Genomic DNA, 19364 nt, shown 5'->3' with positions numbered 1-19364 from the left:
GTGTGTGGCTCTTAATCTCGTGGTTGTGAGTTCAATCCCCATGTAGGGTGTGGAGATTACTTTAAAAAAATCTTTACAAAACGGGGTGCCTAGGTGGCTTTCTGGGTTGTGCATCCAACTTCAGCTCAGGTCATGATATCATGGTCTGTGGGTTTGAGCCTCCTTTTGGGCTCTGTGCTAACAGCTCAGAGCCTATAGCCTGCTTTGGATTCTGTGTCTCCCTCTTTCTTTCTGCTCCTTCTCCACTCACAGTCTCTCTTGCTCTCTCAAAAAATAAATAAACATTAAAAAAATTTTTTTTTTATTCTTGAAAAAAATACCAGTAGTGTTTTTCACAGAACTAGAATAGATAATCCTAAAAGTTGTATGGAATAATGAATAGCCAAAATAGCCAAAGCAGTCTTAAGAAAGAAGACGAAGCTATAGGTATTACAATCCCAGATTTGAAGTTACAACAAAGTTGTAATAATCAAAACAGTATGATACTGGCACAAAAATATGCACATTGATCAATGGAACAAAATTGGAGGTAGAAATAAACTCATACTTATGTGGTCAATTAGTCTACAATAAAGGAGGTAAGAATACCCACAGTGGGGAAAGACAGTCTCTTCAATAAATGATGTTGGGAAAACTGGACAGCTATATGCAAAACAATGAAACTGGGCCACTTTCTAACATTTTTTTTAACGTTTATTCATTTTTGAGAGACAGAGCGTGAGTGCGGGATGGACAGAGAGAGAGGGAGACACAGAACCTGAAGCAGGCTCTAGCCTCTGAGCTGTCAGCACAGAGCCTGATGCGGGGCTCAAACTCGTGAATGGCAAGATCATGACCTGAGCCGAAGTAGGACCCTTAGCTGACTGAGCCACCCAGGTGTCCTAAAACTGGACCACTTTCTTACACCATACACAAAAATAACTCAAAATGGATTAAGGAACTAAATATGAGACCTGAAACCATAAAAGTTCTAGAAGAGAGACAGGCAGTAATTTCTCTGAAATTGATTGTAGCAACTCCTCCTAGATATGTCTTCTGAGGTGAGGGAAACAAAAACAAAATAAAATATTGGGACTACATCAAAATAAAAAACTTCTGCACAGCAAAGGAAACAACCAACAAACTAAAAGACAGCCTACTGAATGGGAGAAGATATTTGCCAATAACATATCTGATAAAGAGTTAGTATCCAAAATATGTAAAGAACTTCTACAACTCAACACTCAAAACCCAAATAACCAACAAATGGGCAGAAGGGGCACTTGGGTGGCTCAGTTGGTTAAGTATGCAACTCTTGATTTTGGTTCAGGACGTGACCTCAACGGTTTGTGAGACCAAGTCCCATGTCAGTCTCCTGTGCTGTCAGTGCAGAGCCTGCTTGGGATTCTGTCCCTCTCTCTCTCTCTGCCCCTCCCCCACTCACACTCTCTGTCTCTCAATATAAACATTAAAAAAATAATTTAAAAAAAAAAATTAAAAATGGGCAGAAGAAATGAACAGATATTTCCCCAAGACATACAGATGACCAACAGACACATGAAAAGATGTTTAACATTACTCATCCTAAGGAAATGCAAATCAAAACCCACAATGAGATATCACCTTACACCTGTCAGGATGGTGGAAACCAAAAACTCAAGAAACATCATGTGTTGGCAAGGATGTGGAGAAGAAAAAAAACCCTCTTGCACTGTTGTTGGTACTGTAAACTGGTACAGCCATTGTGGAAGACAACATGGAGGTTCCTCAAAAGATTAAAAAAGGAACTAAATACCCTATGATCCAGTAATTCCACTACTAGGTACTTACCCAAAGAATACAAAAATACTAATTCAGAGGGATATATGTATTCCTGTGTTTATAGCAGCATTATTTACAATAACCAATGTATGGAAGCAGCACAAGTGTCCATCAATAGATGAATAGATAAAGAAGATGTGGTATAGATTGGAGGAGCCAAGATGGTGGAACAGCATGGAAGTTTTTTGTGTGTCTTGTGTCCATGAAATACAGACAGACCAACACTAAACCATCCTGCACACCTAGAAAACTGGATGATTAACACAACAATCTGCACAACCTGAAGCACAGAATTCAGCAGGAATTCACCCCAAAGGAGCACAAAGAAACGACAGCCAGGGATTTAACCAACACAGGTATAAGCAAGATGTCTGAACCAGAATTTAGAATCAAGATAATAAGAATACTAGCCGGAGTCAAAAATAGATTAGAATCCCTTTCTGCAGAGATAAAAGAAGTAAAAACTAGTCAGAATGAAATAAAAAATGCTATAACTGAGCTGCAGTCACAGATGGATGCCGCAGCGGCAAGGCTGGATGAGGCAGAACAGAGACTCAGCTATATAGAGGACAAACTTATAGAGAATAATGAAGCAGAAAAAAAAGGGAGGTTAAGGCAAAAGAGCACGATTTAAGAATCAGAGAAATCAGTGACTCATTAAAAAGGAACAACATCAAAATCATAGGGGTCCCAGAAGAGGAAGAGACAGAAATGAGGGTAGAAGGGTTATGTGAGCAAATCATAGCAGAAAACTTTCCTAACCTGGGGAAAGACACAGACATCAAAATCCAGGAAGCACAGAGGACCCCCATTAGATTCAACAAAAATCGACCATCAACAAGGCATATCACAAAATACCATATCACAAAAGTCAGATTCACAAAATACTCAGGCAAGGAGAGAATCATGAAAGCAGTAAGGGAAAAAAATTCCCTAACCTACAAGGGAAGACAGATCAGGTTTGCAGCAGACCTACCCACAGAAACTTGGCAGGCCAGAAAGGAGTGGCAGGATATATTCAATGTGCTGAGTCAGAAAAATATGCAGCCAAGAATTCTTTATCCAGCAAGGCTGTTATTCAAAATAGAAGAGATAAAAAGTTTCCCGGACAAAAATTAAAGGAGTTTGTGACCACTAAACCATCCCTGCAAGAAATTTTAAGGGGGACTCTCTGAGGGGAGAAAAGATGAAAAGATAAATACATACATGCATGCATGCATACATACATACATACCAAAAGCAACAAAGATTAGAAAGGACCAGAAAACACCACCAGAAACTCCAACTCTACAAGCATCATAAATGGCAATAAATTCATATCTTTCAGTAGTCACTGTAAACATCAATGGACTCAATGGTCCAATCAAAAGACATAGGGTAACAGAATGGATAAAACAAGATCCATCTATTTGCAGTTTACAAGAGACCCACTTTAGACCTAAAGACACCTTCATATTGAAGATAAGGGGATGGAGAAGCATCTATCATGCTAATAGTCAACAAAAGAAAACCGGAGTAGCCATACTTATATCAGACAATCTAGACGTTAAAATAAAGACTGTATCAAGAGATGCAGAAGGGCATTATATCATAATTAAGGGGTCTATCCACCAAGAAGACCTAACAATTGTAAACATTTATGTGCCTAATGTGGGAGTACCCAAATATATAAATCAATTAATCACAAACATAAAGAAACTCATCAATAGTAATACCATAAAAGTAGGAGACTTCAACACCCCACTCACAGCAGTGGACAGATCATCTAATCAAAAAATCAACAAGGAAACAATTTCTTTGAATGACACACTGGACCAGATGGACTTAACAGATATATTCAGAACATTTCATCCTAAAGCAGCAGAATATACATTCTTCTCCTGTGCACATGGAACATTCTCCAGAATAGAACATATACTGGAACACAAATCAGCCCTAAGTAAGTACAAGAAGATCAAGATCATACCATGCATATTTTCAGACCACAACGCTATGAAACTCGAAATCAACCACAAGAAAAAATTTGGAAAGGTAACAAATAATTGGAGTCTGAAGAACATGCTACTAAAGAATGAATGGGCTAACCAAAGCAGTTAAAGAGGAAATTAAAAAGTACATGGAAATCAATGAAAATGATAACACTACAACCCAAAACCTCTGGTACGCAGCAAAGGCGGTCATAAGAGGAAAGTATATAGCAATCCAGGCCTTCCTAAAGATGGAAGAAAGATCTCAAATTCACAACCTAACCTTAAGCCTTAAGGAGCTGGAAAAAGAACAGTAAATAAAACCCAAAACCAGTAGAAGACAGGAAATAAACATTAGAGCAAAAATTAATGTCATCGAAACCAAAAAACCAGTAGAACAGATCAATGAAACCAGAAGCTGGTTCTTGGAAAGAATTAATAAAATTGATAAACCACTAGCCAGTTTGTTCAAAAACAAAAAGGAAAGGACCCAAATAAAATCAGGAATGGAAGAGGAGAGATCACAACCAACACAGCAGAAATACAAACAATAATAAGAGAATATTATGAGCAATTATATGCCAATAAAATGGGCAATCTGGAAGAAATGGATAAATTCCTAGAAACATATACACTACCAAAACTGAAACAGGAAGAAATCGCAAATTTGAACAGACCCATAACCAGTAAGGAAATCGAATCAGTAATCAAAAATCTGCCAAAAAACAAGAGTCCAGGGCCACATGGCTTTCCAGGGGAATTCTACCAAACATTTAAGGAAGAGTTAACACCTACTCTCTTGAAGGCGTTCCAAAAAATGGAAATGGAAGGAAAACTTCCAAGCTCTTTCTATGAAGCCAGCATTACCTTGATTCCAAAAGCAGACAGAGACCCCACTAAAAAGGAGAACTATAGACTAATTTCCCTGATGAACATGGATGCAGAAATCCTCAACAAGATATTAGCCAACCAGATCCAACACTACATTAAAAAAATTATCCACCACGAGCAAGTGGGATATACCTGGGATGCAGGGCTGGTTCAATATCTGCAAAACAATTAACATGATTCATCACATCTATAAAAGAAAGGACAAGAACCACATGATCCTCTCAATAGATGCAAGGAAGCATTTGACAAAATACAGCATCCTTTCTTGATAAGGACCCTCAAGAAAGTAGGGATAGAAGGAGCATACCTCAAGATCATAGAAGCCATATATGAAAGACCCAAACGCTAATATCATCCTCAATGGGGAAAGAGGGAGAGCTTCCCCCCTAAGGTCAGGAACAAGACAGGGATGTCCACTCTCGCCACTGTTATCCAACATAGTATTGGAAGTCTTAGCCTCTGCAATCACACAACACAAAGAAATAAAAGGCGTCCAAACTGGCCAGGAGGAGGTCAAACTTTGACTCTTCGCAGATGACATGATACTGTATACGGGAAACCCTAAAGATTCCACTGAAAAACTGCTAGAACTGATTTGTGAATTCAGTAAAGTTGCAGGATATAAAATCAATGCACAGAAATCGGTTGCATTCCTATATACCAACAGTGAAGCGACAGAGAAATCAAGAAATTGATCCCATGTACAGTTACACCAAAAACCATAAAATACCTAGGAATAAATCTAACCAAAGAGGTGAAAAATCTATGCACTGAAAACTATAGAAAGCCTAGGAAAGAAATTGAAGAAGACAAAAAAAAAAAAAAATGGAAAGATATTCCATGCTCCTGGATAGGAAGAACAAATGTTAAAATGTCGATACTACCCAAAGCAATCTACATATTCAATGCAATCCCTATCAAAATAACACCAGCATTCTTCACAGAGCTAGAACAAATGATCCTAAAATTTGTATGGAACCAGAAAAGACCCCGAATAGCCAAAGCAATCTTGAAAAAGGAAACCAAAGCAGGAGGCATCACGATCCCGGACTTCAGGCTATACTACAAAGCTGTAATCAAGACAGTATGGTACCGGCACAAGAACACACTCAGATCAATGGAACAGAATAGAGAATCCAGAAATGGACTCACAAATGTATGGCCAACTGATCTTTGACAAAGCAGGAAAGAATATCCAATGGAATAAAGACAGCCTCTTCAGCAAGAGGTGATGGGAAAACTGGACAGCGACATGCAGAAGAATGAACCTGGACCACTTTCTTACACCATACACAAAAATAAACTCAAAATGGATGAAAGACCTCAATGGAAGACAGGAAGCCATCAAAATCCTCGAGGAGAAAGCAGGCAAAAACCTCTTTGATCTTGCCCGCAGCAACTTCTTACTCAACACGTCTCCGGAAGCAAGGGAAACAAAAGCAAAAATGAACTACTGGGATCTCATCAAAATAAAAAGCTTCTTTCTGCACAGCAAAGGAAACAATCAGCAAAACTAAAAGGCAACTGACAGAATGGGAGAAGATATTTGCAAACGACCTGTCAGATAAAAGGTTAGTATCCAAAATCTACAAAGAACTTATCAAACTCAACACCCAAAAAACAAATAATCCAGTGAAGAAATGAGCAAAAGACCTGAATAGATCCTTCTCCAAAGAAGACATCCAGATGGCCAACCAACACATGAAAAAATGCTCAACATCACTCATCATCAGGGAAATACAAATCAAAAACACAATGAGATACTACTTTACACCTGTCAGAATGGCTAAGATCAACAACTCAGGCAACAACAGATGTTGGCGAGGATGCAGAGAAAGAGAATCTCTTTTGCACTGTTGGTGGCAGTGCAAGGTGGTGCAGCCACTCTGGAAAACAGTATGGAGGTTCCTCAAAAAACTAAAAATAGAACTCCCCTAGGACCTAGCAATTGCACTACTAGGCATTTATCCAAGGGATACAGGTGTGCTGTTTCAGAAGGACACATGCACCTCCATGTTTATAGCAACACTATCAACAATAGCCAAAGTATGGAAAGAGCCCAAATGTCCCTTGATGGATGAATGGACAAAGAAAATGTGTTATATATATATATATATATATATACAATGGATTATTACTCGGCAATCAAAAAGAATGAAATCTTGCCATTTGCAACTACATGGTTGGAACTCCAGGGTATTATGCTAAGTGAAATTAGTCAGAGAAAGACAAAAATCATATGACTTCACTCATATGAGGACTTTAAGAAACAAAACAGATGAACATAAGGGAAGGGAAACAAAAATAATATAAAAACAGGGAGGGGGACAAAACAGAAGAGACTCATAAATATGGAGAACAAACTCAGGGTTACTGGAGGAGTTGTGGGAAGAGGGGTGGAGGGGTGGGCTAAATGCATAAGGGTCACTAAGAAATCTACTCCTGAAATCATTGGTGCACTATATGTAACTAATGTGGATGTAAATTCAAAAAAAAGAAAAAGAAAAAGAAGAAGATGTGATAATACCCAACCATAAAAAGAACAAAATCTTGCCATTTGCAACAATGTGGATGGATCTAGGAAGTATAATGCTAAGTGAAATAAGTCAGCCAGAGGGAGACATACAGTATACACTCATATGTGGAATTTAAGAAACAAAACGAACAAAGGAGAAGAAAAAGAGACAAACCAAAAACTAGAGTTTTCTTTTTTGTTTTTTTGTTTTGTTTTGTTTTGTTTTTTTGAGAGACACAGAGTGTGGGCAGGGGAAGGGAAGACAGGCAGACACAGAATCTGAAGCAGGCTTCAGGCTCTGAGCTGTCAGCACAGAGCCAGATGCAGGGATCGAACTCAGGAACTGTGAGATCATGACCTGAGTTGAAGTCAGACACTCAACCGAGCCACCCAGCCACCCTCAATACCTAGACTCTTAACTATAGAGAACCAACAGATTTTTACCAGAGGGAAGGTGAGGGGGGTGGGTGAAATAGATGAAGGGGATTAATAGTACACTTACCTTGATGAGCACTATGTAATATATGGAGTTGTTGAATCACTGTATTGTACACCTGAAACTATTATAATACTGTGTATAAACTACACTGAATTAAAATTTTAAATTTATATTTAAAAATTATTTAATAAATGAAATTAACAATCCTTTAGTTTTCATAAAGAAAAGATATATGCACTCCTATGTTTATTGCAATATTTAAAAGATTTTTTAAGTTTATTTATTTTGAGAGAGAGAGATTGAGCAAGCAGGGAAGGGGCATAGAGAGAGGATCCCAAGCTGGCTCCATGGTGCCAGCAGAAAGCCCAGCACAGGGTTTGTTCCCATAAACCATGAGATCATGACCTGAGCCAAAACCAAGAGTCACATGCTTAATCAACTCAGCCACCCAGGTGCCCCTATTACATCATTATTTACAATAGCTAAGACGTAGAAGCAACCCAAATGTCTACTGATACATGAATGGATAAGGAAGATGTAGTGTATGTACACAATGAAAATTACTCTGCAGTTAAAGAGAGTGAAGTCGTGCCATTTGTGACAACATAAATGGACCTAAAGGGTATTATGCTAAGTGAAATAAGTTAGTGAAAGACAAACACCAAATGATTTTTACTTGTAATTGGAACCTAAAAAAATAGAACAAATAGTTATGGGCTCATAAATTCGGAGAACAAATTGGTGGTTGCTGGGGTTGGGAGGGGATAGGCAAAGAAGGTGAAAGGGATTAAGAATACAGACTTAGACTTATAACTAAGTCATGGGGATGGAATCTACAGCATAGGGAATATAAGTCAATAATATTTTAATAATTTCTGTGGTGACAGATGGTAACTACACTTGTGAGTGTTTCATAATGTATGTAATTGTCAAATCACTATGTTGTACACCTGAAACTAATACAATATTACATGTCAGCTATACTTCAATTAGAAATTTTTAAAAAGGTTATCTAAATCAGAAAGAAGTAAAGTTGTCTTAATTTGCAGATGACATGATATTATATATAGTAAACCCTAAAAATTCTGCCAAAAACTGTTAGAAATAATAAATAAACTCAGTAAAGTTGCATGACACAAAATCAATATGCAAAAATAAGTGGCATTTCTATATGCAACAATGAATTATCAGAAAGAAATGATATAATCCCATTTACATCAAAAAGAGTAAAATATTTAGGAATAAATTCAATGAAGATGAAAGATCTATATACTGAAAACTAAAATATTGATGAAAATAGTTGAAGTAGGAAAGATAATGTATGTTCTTGGATTGCAGTAATTAATAATGTTGAAAGTGAAATAAGGCAGTCAGAGAAAGACAGATATCATGATTTCACAAATATGTGGAATTTGAGAAACTTAACAGATGACCATAGGGGAAGGGAAGCAAAAAGTAAGATGCAAACAGAGAGGGAGGCAAACCATAAGAGACTCCTAAATACAGGGAACAAACTGAGGGTTGATGGGGGTGGGAGATTGGGAGGGTGGGGAAAATGGGTGATGGGCATTGAGGAGGGCATTTGTTGGGATGAGAGGGCATTTGTTGGGATGAGCCCTGGGTGTTGTATGTAAGTGATGAATCATGGGAATCTACTCCTGAAGCCAAGACTACACTGTATGTTACCTAACTTGACAATAAAATAATAATAATAATGGCAACCTAAATCTACAAAAAAAAAAAAAAAGAATGTTGAAGTGCCCTTAGTAGCCAAAATGATTTACAGATTCAAGACAATTCCTTTCAGAATCCTAATATCAGCGTGCCTGGCTGGCTCAGTCAATGCAGTGTGCAACTCTTGATCTCAGGTTCATAAATTTGAACCCCACATTGGGTATAGAGATTACTTAAAAATAAAACCTTAAATGCTTTTTCAAAATCCTAAGGTCATTTTTCACAGAAGAAATAAACAATCCTTATGTTCATGTGGAACCACAAAAGACCCAGAATAGCTAAAGCAGTCTTGAGAAAGAAGAGTAAATCTGGAGGCATTATACTTCTTAATTTCAAACTATATTATAAAGCTTTAGTAATCGAAATAATATGGTACTAGCATAAAAACACAGATCAGAGATGCATGGACACATAGTCCGTAAATAAACCCATACATATGTGGTCATTTTTTTAAAAATTTTTTTTAATGTTTATTTATTTTTGAGAGACAGAATGCGAGTGGGTTGGGGCAGAGAGAGAGGGAGGCACAGAATCCGAAGCAGGCTCCAGGCTCCGAGCTGTCAGCATAGAGCCTGATGCGGGGTTCGAACTCACGAGCTGTGAGATCATGACCTGAGCTGAAGTCAGACATTCAAACAACTGAGCCACCCAGGGCCCCTATGGTCAGTTATTTTTTAACAAAGGAGGCAAGAATAAGCAATGGGGGAAAGGATAGTCTGTTCAATAAATGGTTCTCGGAAACCTGGATATTCATATGCAGAAGAATAAAACTGGACTCCTAATGTACACCATGCACAAACACAACTCAAAATGGAATAATACTTAAGTGTAATAGCTGAAACCCTAAAACTCCTAGAAGAAAACATAAGGGGTAAGATTCTTCACGTATATGTTGGAAGTGGTTTCTTGGATTTGACACCAAAAGCAAAGGCAGCACAAGTCAAAATAAATATATGGGACTACATCAGAATAAAAAGCTGCATAGTAAAAGAAACCATCAACAATATGAAAAGGTAACTTATGGAGTGGGAGAAAGTATTTGCAAACCACACATCCAATATTGGCTTAATAAAACTATTTAAGGAAGTCATACAATTCAATAGCTGAAAAAGAATAACCCAATTTTAAAAATGGGCAAAGGACCCAAATAGACATTTTTCCAAAGAAGACATGCAAATGGCTGAGAGGTACATGAAAAGGTGCTTAACATCACTCATCAGAAAAATGCAAACATATACCACAGTGAGAGATCATCTCACATATGTTAAGATTCAAAAAGAGATGACAAATGCTGGCAAGGATGTGGATAAAAGGGAAGCCTTGTATACTGTTGGTGTGAATGTAAATTGCTACAACCACAGTGGAAAATAGTATGGATATTCTTCAAGAAATTAAAAATAAAACTACCATATCATCCAGAAGTGCCACTTGCTGCATATATATTCAAAAGAAATGGTGTTGTCATCTTGAGATATCTGTACTTACGTATATCGCAGTATTATTTACAAGTATGAAAATGACCTAAGTGTCTGTCAGTGGGTAAATGGATAAAAAAGTGAATAGTCCACTCTATCTATATATCTGTATGTCTATATATAGATATATATATAGATATATTCCTCTCTCTATATATAGATATATAGATAGAGTAGAATATTATTGAGCCCTAAAAAAGAAGGAAATCCTGCTACTTGTGCAACATGGATAGACCTGGAGGGCATAATACTAAGTGAAATGAGCCAGACAGAGAGCTGCATTGTAGCACTTACATGTGTAATATGGAGGGGGGCGAGGGGGAAGGTCAAACACATAGAAGCAGAGAGTAGAATGGTCCTTTCCAGGGACTGCAGGTAGTGGTAGGGGAAAGAGAGCTGCTGGTAAAAGGGTACAAACTTTCAGTTATAAGATGAGTAAGGTCTGTGGATCTCCTGTATAATGTGATGACCATGTTTGATAATACTGTATAGTGTCATTGAGATTTGCTAAGATAGTAGAAATTAAGTGTTCTCCCCACACAGACACAAAATAGTAACTCTGTATTGTGGGGGGTGTGCTAATTAACTTAAGGGTGGGAATTCTTTCAAAATGTGTACATATATCAGATCATATTGTATACTTTAAATACATAACATTTGTCAAATATACTGAAAGCTAAAAAAACCAAAATCCCTCAGTATTTAGGATTAAACTATTTTTAGTTTGGATTTCATTTTATTCTTAATCGTAAAAATTGTGAGGTGTTCTATAAAGTAATTGGAAAAATCAAGTTTGACTCTTTTTTAAAATCTAAGAACACATAGAGGTACCTGGGTGGCTCAGTCATTTGAGTATCTGACTCTTGATTTCAGCCCAAGTCATGATCCTGGGATCGTGGGATTGAGCCCCATGTTGGGCTCTATGCTGAGCATGGAGCCTGCTTAAGATTCTCTCTTTCTCTCTGCCCCTTTTCCCTACTCATGTGCTCACGCTCTCTCTCTCTCTCTCTCTCTGTCTCTCTCTCTCTCTAAAAATTAAAAACAGGGGGTGCCTGGGTGGCTCAGTTGTTTGAGTGTTCAACTTCAGCTCAGATCATGATCTTACACTTCATGGGTTTGAGCCTGGTCTTGGGCTCCGTGCTTACAGCTCGGAGCCTAGAGCCTGCTTCAGATTCTGTGTCTGCCTCTCCCCCCAACTTGTGCTCTGCCTCTCTTAAAAATAAATAAATAAACATTAGAGGGGAAAAATAAATAGAAAACCGGGTATTTAAAAAAAATAAAATAAAATAATTAAAAAAATAAAAACATGTAGGTATCTTCAGGTAAAAATTTAGGGTCTCAGTTTTTAAGATAGTTTATAAAAGGTAAAGCTAATTGGGGTGCCTGCCTGGCTCAGTCTGAAGAACATGTGATTCTTGATCTTGGGGTCACGAGTTCGAGCCTCACCTTGGGTGTAGAGATTACTTAATTATAAGTTTTTTATTTTATTTATTTTGTTTTAAGTAAGATCTATATGCAACATGGAACTTAAACTCACAACATTGAGGTCAAGAATTGCATGCTCCACCAGCTGAGCCAGCCAGGCACCCCAGAGATTATTTAAATAAATAAATAAAAACTTTAAAAAAAAAAAAACAAAAAAAGGAGGAGTGTCTGGGTGGCTTAGTCGGTTAAGCGTTGGACTGTTGATTTTGGCTCAGGTCATGATCTCATGGTTCATGAGATTGAGCCCCACATTGGGCTGTACACTGACAAAACAAAACCTGCTTGGGATTCTCCCTCCCCTCTCTTTTTGCCTCTCCCCTCCCGTGGTCTCTCTCTCTCAAAATAAATAAATAAACTTAAAAAAAAAAGAAAACTTTAAAAAAAAGGAAAAGCCGATTTAATTTGATATAATTGTTACATGGACTGTAATGTAAGTCTGGTATATTCCAATAGTGAAACATAATTTACACTTTTTTAAAAGAAAATGAAAGCAGAATTATTTTTTTCCCACAGTATGGTTTAGGTCTTTTATTTCTCTATTTATTTTTAAGTAGTCTCAACACCCACCGTGGGGCTGGAATTCACAGCCCCAAGATCAAGAGTCCCATGCTCTACCAGCTGAACAGCTAAGCACCCGTGGTTTAGATCTTTTAACACTTGTGTGTTTTGTTTTGTTTTAAGAGAGAGAGAAACCGGAGGAGGGGCAGAGAGAGAGGGGGAGAGAGAGAAACACAAGCAGTTTCCGCACTGTCAGCGAGGAGCCTGATTTGGGTCTAAATCTCTCAACCATGAGATCATGACCTGAGCCGAAATCAAGAGTCAGGGACTTAACTGCCTGAACCACACAGGATCCCCAGGAAATACATTTGAATTGTAGAGACATTGTAAGATGCTTCACATTTTGATGAGATGGTCTTATGTAACAGATGTTTTTAATGCTCTTAAATTTAAATAATTCTTATGTGATTTTGTATGATTTAGCCTTATATCTCATAAAATGATGTACACCCAGTTACACTTTCATCCCTTGCTGATTCCAGAGAAATGTATTTTGTATCTATTGTGTAGAAATAATAAATTAAGCAGAAAGACTCAATATATGTTTAATAGTTTGAGAACATAATAGGTGAAATTGAAATACAATTTTGACAGCAGTTTTTATTTTTAACATTTTTCAGACTTTGTTAGATACCTATCTATGTTTTTATAGTATAAATAAGTAAGATGCCAGTGGAGCTGTTTTGATCTGCCCAAATCTTCTTTTTAGATTTGATCCAGACCGGTTTGATGACGAATCAGTAATGAAAACTTTCTCCTTGCTTGGCTTCTCAGGCACACAGGAATGCCCAGAGTTGAGGTGGGTGATAGAGAAAGGAAAGTAAAAGGAAAGATGCCAAATTTTATACTTAGAATTTTGATGATTACTGCTGAGGAGAATAAGCAACCTATATAATTATGTATAATTATATAAAAATGTAATTGTTCATCTTTAGTAATTGGTTGACTTTCTTCCTGTCTAGGTTTGCATATATGGTGACCACAGTACTTCTGAGTGTATTGGTGAGAAAGCTGCACCTACTTTCTGTGGAGGGACAAGTTATTGAAACTAAGTATGAACTGGTAACATCATCCAAGGAAGAAGCTTGGATCACTGTCTCAAAGAGATATTAAAATTTTATACATTCAACTTTCTGGAGGAAAATGATGGTTTAGAAAAATCTGTATTAAATCCTTTTATAAACTAAGTAATACTGTGGAATATAAATACATACTAGTACTTCATTATGTAAATTTGGATTTTTGTATATCAGATTTTCTTAATTCATGATATACATTGATTCTTATTATATCAATATAATGATAATTTTAATGGGAAGCTCTCTGCTTTTTTGTTTTATCACTTTCTATGCCATTATCTTCATATTATTTTCCTTTGATCTCTAATGCTCTTTTTTTAAATCTCTAATATTCTTGAAGAGAGACATTATTTTTGCACACTTTGGCAAGTCATGTTTTCTAAATATTTATAAAAGGGAAACATAATCCTAACTTCTTTTCATACTTCCAGTAAATCATTTTAATGGGGGGAAATAAGAACTTCCCATTATGTTATTTCTTGGGTTAAGATTTTTATTTTCTGAGTATAAATTAGTTTGTGTTTAGTCGTTATTAGTAGGTTTGAGTAACCTACCTTGTATTTGCTTATTTTTATACCTCCCCAGACAATACTGTTCATTTCATGACTTATACAAGGATCATCATTTTGAGCAGTTCTAAATCATTTGGAAACTACTACCATTGTTTTTGAATGTGTTTTTGAAGTGCCTCTCCTAAGGGACAAACTAAGATTGAGGCTTGTCTTGTCTTTTGTTTGGCTGGAAGTGTTACTGGCACTATATTACTTCACCAATTCTCATTTGTGGAAACAACTGAATTCTACTTTGTTGTTATTATGTCATGTACTAAATATAATGAACTTCAATGATTAGGAAATGAGAGAGCACTAACCAAAAAAACAAAACCAAATTAAAAAAAAAAAAACAAAACATGGATGAAAGTAATTTGCAAAACATCTGATAGGGATAATATCCATATGATATATAAATACTTACAGATTGGTGAGAAAACATAATAGAAAAATGGTCAAAAGACATGAATAAACTATTCTTAGAGGAGGAAATAGCTATTAAAATTTTAGAAAAAAGGGTTAGTCTCACTAGTAAGTAAAGGAATTTGGGGGCTATTTTAAAAACACTTTAAGTATCTTTCAAAATTTTACTTATTTACACTGACAAGTTTTATATTTAATACTGTTTTATTGATAGCATTATAGTTTTGTCCACCTTTTCTGGTTACATTGTTCTTGAGAATTCTTTTAAGACAACAACTGAAGGAAATATGGCAAGTGCAGATAGAGAGGAAAGGAAGAAAAATGATAACTATTTGCAAATGGGTTTATTTTTGACACTGCTGAATTCCACTTGTAATTTTAGTTTCAAGATTGTACCCTAGTTATTGAGTTATTTTATGCTGTGTTTATGGTCAGATTGCCAACATTTTAGAACTAGCTAGGAGTGGTTAAGATAGAATTTAAGTAATTAGATGCAGCTTTTATTTCTGCCAAAAATATCTAATTTATGGAATAATTTAAAATCTAAAACTTTAAGTGAAATGTATTCTTAGTTTCCAGCATCATGTTGTTTCCAAAAAGGCACACTGTTAAGTTCCCACCTATCATTTTCTATGGTTTTGTGTGTATCCATATTTTCCTTTGTTATCCCAGTACCTTGATTGGTTTGGAAACTGGCAGTGGAAAGTTAGAGTAGGCAATTGATATGTAAACCAAGTGTCAGTAAAATCAGTTTGAGGTAAGTTGTATTTTAAAGCAAGTGAGACCTGATCAGCAATCATCAAGGCAAAAACAGAGTAGTTGAGCCAAAGGGTCAAGGAATTGGTATATTGCCAATATACAAGCCAATGTATAATTACTACTGGTTTGAATCAATGAAAATAAAAGAATCAGCTGAATAAGCACATTTTTATCCATGGTTATATGGCTAACTTAAAACATTACAAATAAATTATCTTCTAGAGGATTTTTTTAAAATAAAAATATTGTTAATTATGTATGAAATAAGTTATCCATTCATTGTTCTTACTTGACCCTTTGTATTTATCAAAGACTGAAATTATAGTAGCCTCAGTGTTACTCATGGCTAGTAGCATGACTCTAAGCAGGACTCAAATTTTGTAGCTTTTTGGATTTTTTAAAACTATTTATTACCTGATTTTGATCTACATTCTTTTTTTAAATTTTTTTTATTTAATTTTTTTTTTTTTTAACGTTTACTTATTTTTGAGACAGAGAGAGACAGAGCATGAACGGGGGAGGGGCAGAGAGAGAGGGAGACACAGAATCGGAAGCCGGCTCCAGGCTCTGAGCCATCAGCCCAGAGCCCGACGCGGGGCTCGAACTCATGGACCGTGAGATCGTGACCTGAGCTCAAGTTGGACGCTTAACCGACTGAGCCACCCAGGCGCCCCTGATCTGCATTCTTTTCAAATGTTGATAAGTTTATTAAAAACACCAGCACAACACACATTTTTTATGGAAAGAAAGGATTCTTCCACACTTTGTGCTAATAAAATTCAAGACAGAATTAATTCTGTGCATGGGAAAAATGAAAAACTCACATACTGTTATATCTGGCCCACAAATGTGCAGTTCCATTTTTTTTATATAAGTAGATTCTATCTTATTTATAGACCCTATGTAAAAATGTGTTTGTCTTCTTAAAATATTACATATTTTAAAAACAAAATGTTCTATTTTTGTTATGAAAATTATATAAGTTTACTGTAGAAAAATCTTGGAAATACAGAAACAAAAATAACAAACTTAGTCACCTATATAGTCCCACTACTTGAAGTAAGCCAGTATTAAGCTTCTGAGGTAGATGCTTCTGTTCTTTTGTATCCACATTACTTTTTACAGACTTGTTATACATAATGTTCTCTTCATGTAATATATTATGAACCAATAATGTTTTCTACAGCTGGAACATTCATATTCTTCTCACTCAGAATGTAAGCACAGATTTTTGTCATTCTTTTTCCCCCCTCTTTCCCTTTGCAGGTATTGTTATTCTTTTCAGCTTTAAAAATGGCTTTACTTCCTCATCCATTTATCAAAACAGTAATTTATATATTTGTACATCTGAGTTGCTAAAGTCATAGAAGTCTAGGTGTTACAAGGAGCATTTAAGAAATGAAATTACTCTTTAATCCAAAGAAAGATATAATTAAGTTCAGGTCAAGGTGGCATTTCAACTGGTTTTTTTTTTGTTTGTTTTTTTTTTTTTTTTCTTTCAATGTTTATTCATTTCTGAGAGAGAGAGTGCCAGCAGGGGAGGGTCAGAGAGGCAGACACAGAATCCAAAGCAGGCTCCAGGCTCTAGGCTCTGAGCTATCAGCACAGACCCCAACATGGGGCTCGAACCCACAAACTATGAGATTATGACCTGAGCCAAAGTTGGACCCTTAGCCAGCTGAGCCATCCAGGTGTTCTGGCATTTCAGCTTTTAAGAGCAAATCTTAAGAATCTTTGTTGTTTTGGAGTCAGACAAACAGACTAAGATTCTTCCCTTGAAGCCATCGTGATTTTTTTCCTCAGATCCATGAAAAGTGCTGTTGACCTATAAAATGTACTTTTTCCATATGTGGTTATTTTGACAGATTGAAAACTGCTTAAACACAATTCTACCGTGTGTAACTGAGGACATGACCAATAAACATCAGAGAGTAAGTTTAGTAGCTTTGAAAGAAAACTATTATTCTTTCTTTGAAAGAAAACTATTTTCAGGGGCAGGTTTGTATAATATCAACAAATTGATATGAGCAACCTTATTTTTCTTCTTGGCCAGTCCTATGCCTGTTTCCTAAGTTACTAAGACCAATGATTAAGGTAGAAGGTGAGGATGGAGGGAAGTGGGGTATAATAACAAAGCAGTTACTGTTACACTGGAGTCAGAGGAAATCGGCACAGCCAAAAAGGCTTTATACAGTGTTGCTTTGAGGCAAGTGAGTGACCCCCCCACTGATAAAAGGAGTGAGAGTGAAACTCACAGCAAGATTAAGCTGAAAGTAGAAGAGGGGAGTGGAGGGAGCGTTTGTTATAAACTAAATACTTTATACACTTATTTAGTCCTTTAGAGCATGACAGTAGTGACAAACTAAAATAGTTTTTCACTCCTGCTAGAAGAAATACTATAAATGAATACTGGCATATACTTGCAAAGAAATATAAAAAGATCTAAATTTCAAATTATCTTCATATCTTCAGGGGGGGTTCATTGGTGTATTTTGTTACTCAAGAGGGGATCAAGCAATAGTTTCAAATGATGTAGTGTTCATAATAGCTAAAGAAAATGACTAAAAAGAGTATTGTAACAGCAGTATTAAAAAATACCCTAAAGAAAACTAATGCTGCCAACTCAACCATCATCTGTATAACTGTCTAATTTTTTTCCTATTTCCACATACATCTATTTGTAAACATTTCAATCATAATATAGTTTGCTTTTCACTTAATATATTTTAAACATTTTCCTTTGTTACTTTTATAAGGGTGTTGGGGAATAGATTTTGGGGGGTGGGATGGAAAATAGACTTAAAATCTGTAAATCAAATACTAAACTTATTTTGATGACACGGAGTGAATGGATACTTGTAAAATTGGAGTTGGGAGCCATTTTGTAAAACATCCAGGCAATAAACAAAAGGGCAGGAAATGTCATTCTTCTTCCAGTTCTACTCCCTGTTTAGTCGGTTTATAGTTTGGTGGCTTTCTAGAGACTGGGAATGGATCTTGTTATAGCATGTGATAAAATGTCATGAACAAATAAGATCCTGTCTGGTAATTAAAAAAAAAAAAACCCACAAATGTATTTTTATCTAAAATACTTGCAAATTCTTGTTTTACTTTTTTAACACATGATACGAGCAAATAAAACTGTTACATTACCACTGTAACTATTGTAAAGTTGTAAAGTGTCTGTCTCCAAAAAGGTCAATCAATAAATATTTTTAAATAAATGAATGAAATCCTCATTGAGGTTTTCTGTGTATGTAAAGTAAAGGTGATTACCTAATAGTTGAAAAAGATTTCCAGGTAGCCAAACTACCTCTAATGCTAATAGTACTTTGTGATATGCTAAGTGTATCCCATTACTAGAAATATTTAAGAAGATGTTTTATGGAAATCTTTCAGTGATTAGTGATATTAGGTATGAACATAGACTTATCAGTGATATTAGGTATGAACACAGACTCATGATAGGCTGTAGTTACACAAAACATCAATGAAAATAGTTGGTAAGCAAGTAGTCCTTTCTTTATATCATATCACCAGATCATCATTAAATCTGGAAATGTTTAAGGACCACAGTTGTTTTAATTAGTGAGAGCATTATTTCCCTAAGTATGTTCCATGGACTGCTATCCTGTGAAATACTCTGAGGAAAAGGTTATTTGATCATACTCTCAGATTCTATATACTA

General features: G+C 36.0%; 1 protein-coding gene across 4 annotated transcripts in view; it reads left to right on the top strand.

Annotated features, from left to right (window-relative positions):
* The window catches only part of CYP20A1 (cytochrome P450 family 20 subfamily A member 1), a 79874-nt gene extending 60959 nt beyond the window's left edge, over positions 1–18915 (top strand). For all 4 annotated transcript variants that reach the window (XM_019446315.2, XM_053906025.1, XM_053906026.1 and 1 more), the window contains 2 exons: positions 13574–13663; positions 13827–18915. In XM_019446315.2, coding sequence (XP_019301860.1) covers positions 13574–13663; positions 13827–13977 — 241 coding nt within the window. In that variant the 3' untranslated portion in view covers positions 13978–18915. The remainder of the gene's footprint in view (positions 1–13573; positions 13664–13826) is intronic.
* Positions 18916–19364: the final 449 nt, after the last annotated feature.

The sequence above is a fragment of the Panthera pardus genome, unplaced genomic scaffold (assembly GCF_024362965.1).
Source record: "Panthera pardus isolate Hobbes unplaced genomic scaffold, ASM2436296v1 HiC_scaffold_10, whole genome shotgun sequence".
Lineage (NCBI taxonomy): Eukaryota > Metazoa > Chordata > Mammalia > Carnivora > Felidae > Panthera > Panthera pardus.
Note: the sequence above shows the minus strand (reverse complement) of the source record. Positions and strands in the feature narration are given on the sequence as shown.